The 3,174-nt window shown below is 34.4% G+C and overlaps 1 protein-coding gene across 1 annotated transcript; it reads left to right on the forward strand.

The window, feature by feature from the left end:
* Positions 1–210: 210 nt before the first annotated feature.
* On the forward strand, positions 211–2,224 carry LOC117119994. The gene is made up of 4 exons (XM_033264980.1): positions 211–262; positions 515–739; positions 1,463–1,595; positions 1,964–2,224. Exons 1-4 carry the CDS (start codon positions 211–213, stop codon positions 2,187–2,189), a joined length of 636 nt encoding a protein of 211 aa, XP_033120871.1. The 3' UTR covers positions 2,190–2,224.
* Positions 2,225–3,174: the final 950 nt, after the last annotated feature.

Genomic DNA, 3,174 nt, shown 5'->3' on the forward strand with positions numbered 1-3,174 from the left:
TCACATGTATTTTGATGAAACAAATGTTTTTAACAATATTTTAGCCCTACACTGGTTGTAGCCACTGTGTGTGTACTGAACAGTGGAGGTCTCTGGGTCCCCGGTTCGATTGCCACCACTCCTCTCCTTGCATTTCAGCTGGAGGGCTGAATTTACAATAGCGCACCGTCTTTTGGAAGAGACGTTTAAGCCGTTGGTCTCGTGTGCATTATGGCCAATGTGGACGTTAAAGAACGCAGTACACTCTTCGGCAAAGAGTACGGTAGGGGATAGTCTTCCCATGTGCTGCATAGGTAATCACCACCAGAACGACCCCACTGGAAATAAGTCTTCTTCAGACTTTTGTGAGTTATCCTTGGTGTTACCACCGAATGCATCCATCCATATTATGGTGATGATGATAATGGTGACAATGAGGTGATGATAATAACATTAATTGTAATAACAATGAAGATAAAAACTTTAAAATATATTTTCTCAATTTTCAATTAGAGGTGTTTATCATTTTCTGTAGATATTAAGAGTCCCGTTGTGACGTGTCCAGCGAACATAACATTTTCGAGCACTATTGTGACATGGGATTACGCAGAAGTCATAGATAACCTGGACACTGACCTGCCCCTTACTTGTACGCCGCCTTCTGGTTCCTCGTTTGCTGTTGGTTCGACAGATGTAAACTGCTCTGCTACTGATGCTGCTGGTAATACGGGTAGCTGTATGTTTACTGTTTCCATTACTGGTAATTATTATTTTTCTGTACGTGGACTTGCACTGATATTTTGTGTCAGATTCAATAAGCGAGTTTTAGCGAGTGTTGTCTGATTTCCATAGATATTCAATTTAATGTTTTCAGTTCAATACGCCTTTATTTCCATTTCAATCATCAGTATACATTACAATATATGAATAATTCAAATATAACAATTATAACATTAATATAATTATTAAATCATAAGGAATTGGAAAAAGGCATAGTAAAAACTTTTATCATGTAGCCCTAATAATAATAATAATAAACGTATGAAAACATATTACATTTTTATTTAGATATTTCATTTCGTATTTTTATCTGTAAGTTTTATTTAAATTGTTCTGGTGTCTGATATAATACAATTGTTTTTGTTTTTGTTTGTTTTTTTTTTCTCTTTTTGAGGGTTGGGTGGGGTGGGGTGGGTTGTTTAAGCTTGTACTTTTCTATTTCTCCGTTCCAGAGGGTTTTGAATAAAGCTTGTACTTTTTTATTTCTCCGTTCCAGAGGGTTTTGAATAAATTGAATGAATAAAATTAAAAGGCTAAATGCGTCAAACGAAACGAAAAAAAACAATTAGGTATTGATGTACTGTATTCATACCTCTTTTCTATGTTATGGATTATTTTTTTTAATTTTCAATAATTAAATAAATATGATAAGCACGTCACAGTTTTATTTTAACAATGATTATTTACTTTTAACGTTTTAAAGGCAATAGTAAGTTAACAGACACAACTTCCACTTCAGTCTCAACTTCCACGATATTTTCAACTTCTACGATAGGGATTATTTCTTCTGTTGTAATTAGTGTACTACTATTGTCTGCGTGCCTTATCTTCTACAGGTAAAAACTCTATTCTAAATATTTCATATTTTATACAATTACTGGGGCGGTTGCAGGGTTTGGCGGTAGGGGGTGCGTGAAAGTCCACACCACCTCAGGGCCACCATTGTTGGGGCTGAGGTGAGGGAATTTTAAGAATATGAACCTCTACGTACCCGGAAATTTCACTTTAATACCTTAAAAATCTTACCTGTAATTCATATCAACTATACAATACAACAATTATTTTTCTTAATACAATTTGGGGAGTGGGGGTGCGATCGCATCGTCTGCACCCCTCCCCGTCTCCCCACCCCTGCATCCGCCCCAGAATTATAAAGCCACTGATATGTAAAGAAAGAGTACTGTTATTTCAATATTTTTTCTAGATTCCACACGAATCAGGCAAATAAACATAAACTGCTCGGAGCAATCATAAAAACCGTAGCCGATAAGGCGGACAGCTACGATACTCAACCAAAAGAACGAGTGAGACCTGACTCAGCCGGAATAGACAATATATATGATTTTATTATTGAACAGGGAGCAACAGCTAAACCAGAGGCCTACGAAATCCCAACGTTGACACAAGAATTATACATTACTCCGATATAATAATAATAATAATAATATCGATTGGCAGTGGCGTATCCAGGATTTTGAAAAAAAAAAAAGAGTGGGGTGGGGGGAGGGTGGCGGTGCTGAATATACAATTAGTTAATAGTAATTAATGTAATAATAAAATTAATAATGTAATAATGTAATTCATCAATAGTAATTAATGTAATATGACTGTAACTAATACTTATTATGTAATGTGCTCTGTAACTTAACATGAAATGACGTCACGTGATTTAATGTAATGTTGTCATGGAATGTTATGTCATGTTTAAAATCCTTTCTTCACTTCAAATAATGTAAACTAAAATTTAATCTCACATAACATGTTAAATATTTGCAATCATTATTAATTGTAATTATTATTACAAGGTAGATATTTTAGTCTGTGTTGATTGAACATTAATGTAAAACAAAGTAATGTAGGCCTAACTTGGAATGTAAGCCTATAATTATTGCGACATGACGTAACTTAACGCAGTATCTTTCTGATGATGCTTGATTATGTTATGCTGTCAAAAGCTACTTTTTTTACAAAATAAATATGTAAGGAAATGTTCTCAATATGTAAATGTAGATTGGGCAAAATGATTTGGAGATGATTAAACTAACACAGTGGCGGATGCAGGAATTCGAAATAGAGGGCGCCCCCAGAATGGCAATTGTACAAATGGGACAAGTTCAGACTACCTCAAACATGATGGGGCAGAGACAGAAACACTTCTAGATGCCGGAAATGGAAATTTTAGAATTTTGTTTTAATTTTCAAAAAATAGTGGGTGCTTTTGAATCCGCCTATGCGTAAAAATTCTAATATCGAAAGTTGTTGACTTTCCAATTGTCCTTGAATTATCGATTTTCAGAACATAATTTAGGTTTAGTTAATTTTATGCCTACACATAGCTAATAACTTTTATAACATTATTGGCAATTGTAGAGTTTGAAGAGTTATTGTAATTATCGTTGTATCACTTATTCATAA

Source organism: Anneissia japonica, unplaced genomic scaffold (genome assembly GCF_011630105.1).
Source record: "Anneissia japonica isolate Jap-2015-1 unplaced genomic scaffold, ASM1163010v1 scaffold608_len3478_cov108, whole genome shotgun sequence".
Classification (NCBI taxonomy): domain Eukaryota; kingdom Metazoa; phylum Echinodermata; class Crinoidea; order Comatulida; family Comatulidae; genus Anneissia; species Anneissia japonica.

Coding starts and splice junctions, on each gene's coding strand:
- LOC117119994 (XM_033264980.1), top strand. CDS start 211: ATGGCCAATGTGGACGTTAAAGAACGCAGTACACTCTTCGGCAAAGAG. Junction 263..514: donor ACTCTTCGGCAAAGAGTACG/GTAGGGGATAGT, acceptor CATTTTCTGTAG/ATATTAAGAGTCCCGTTGTG. Junction 1,596..1,963: donor GCGTGCCTTATCTTCTACAG/GTAAAAACTCTA, acceptor TATTTTTTCTAG/ATTCCACACGAATCAGGCAA.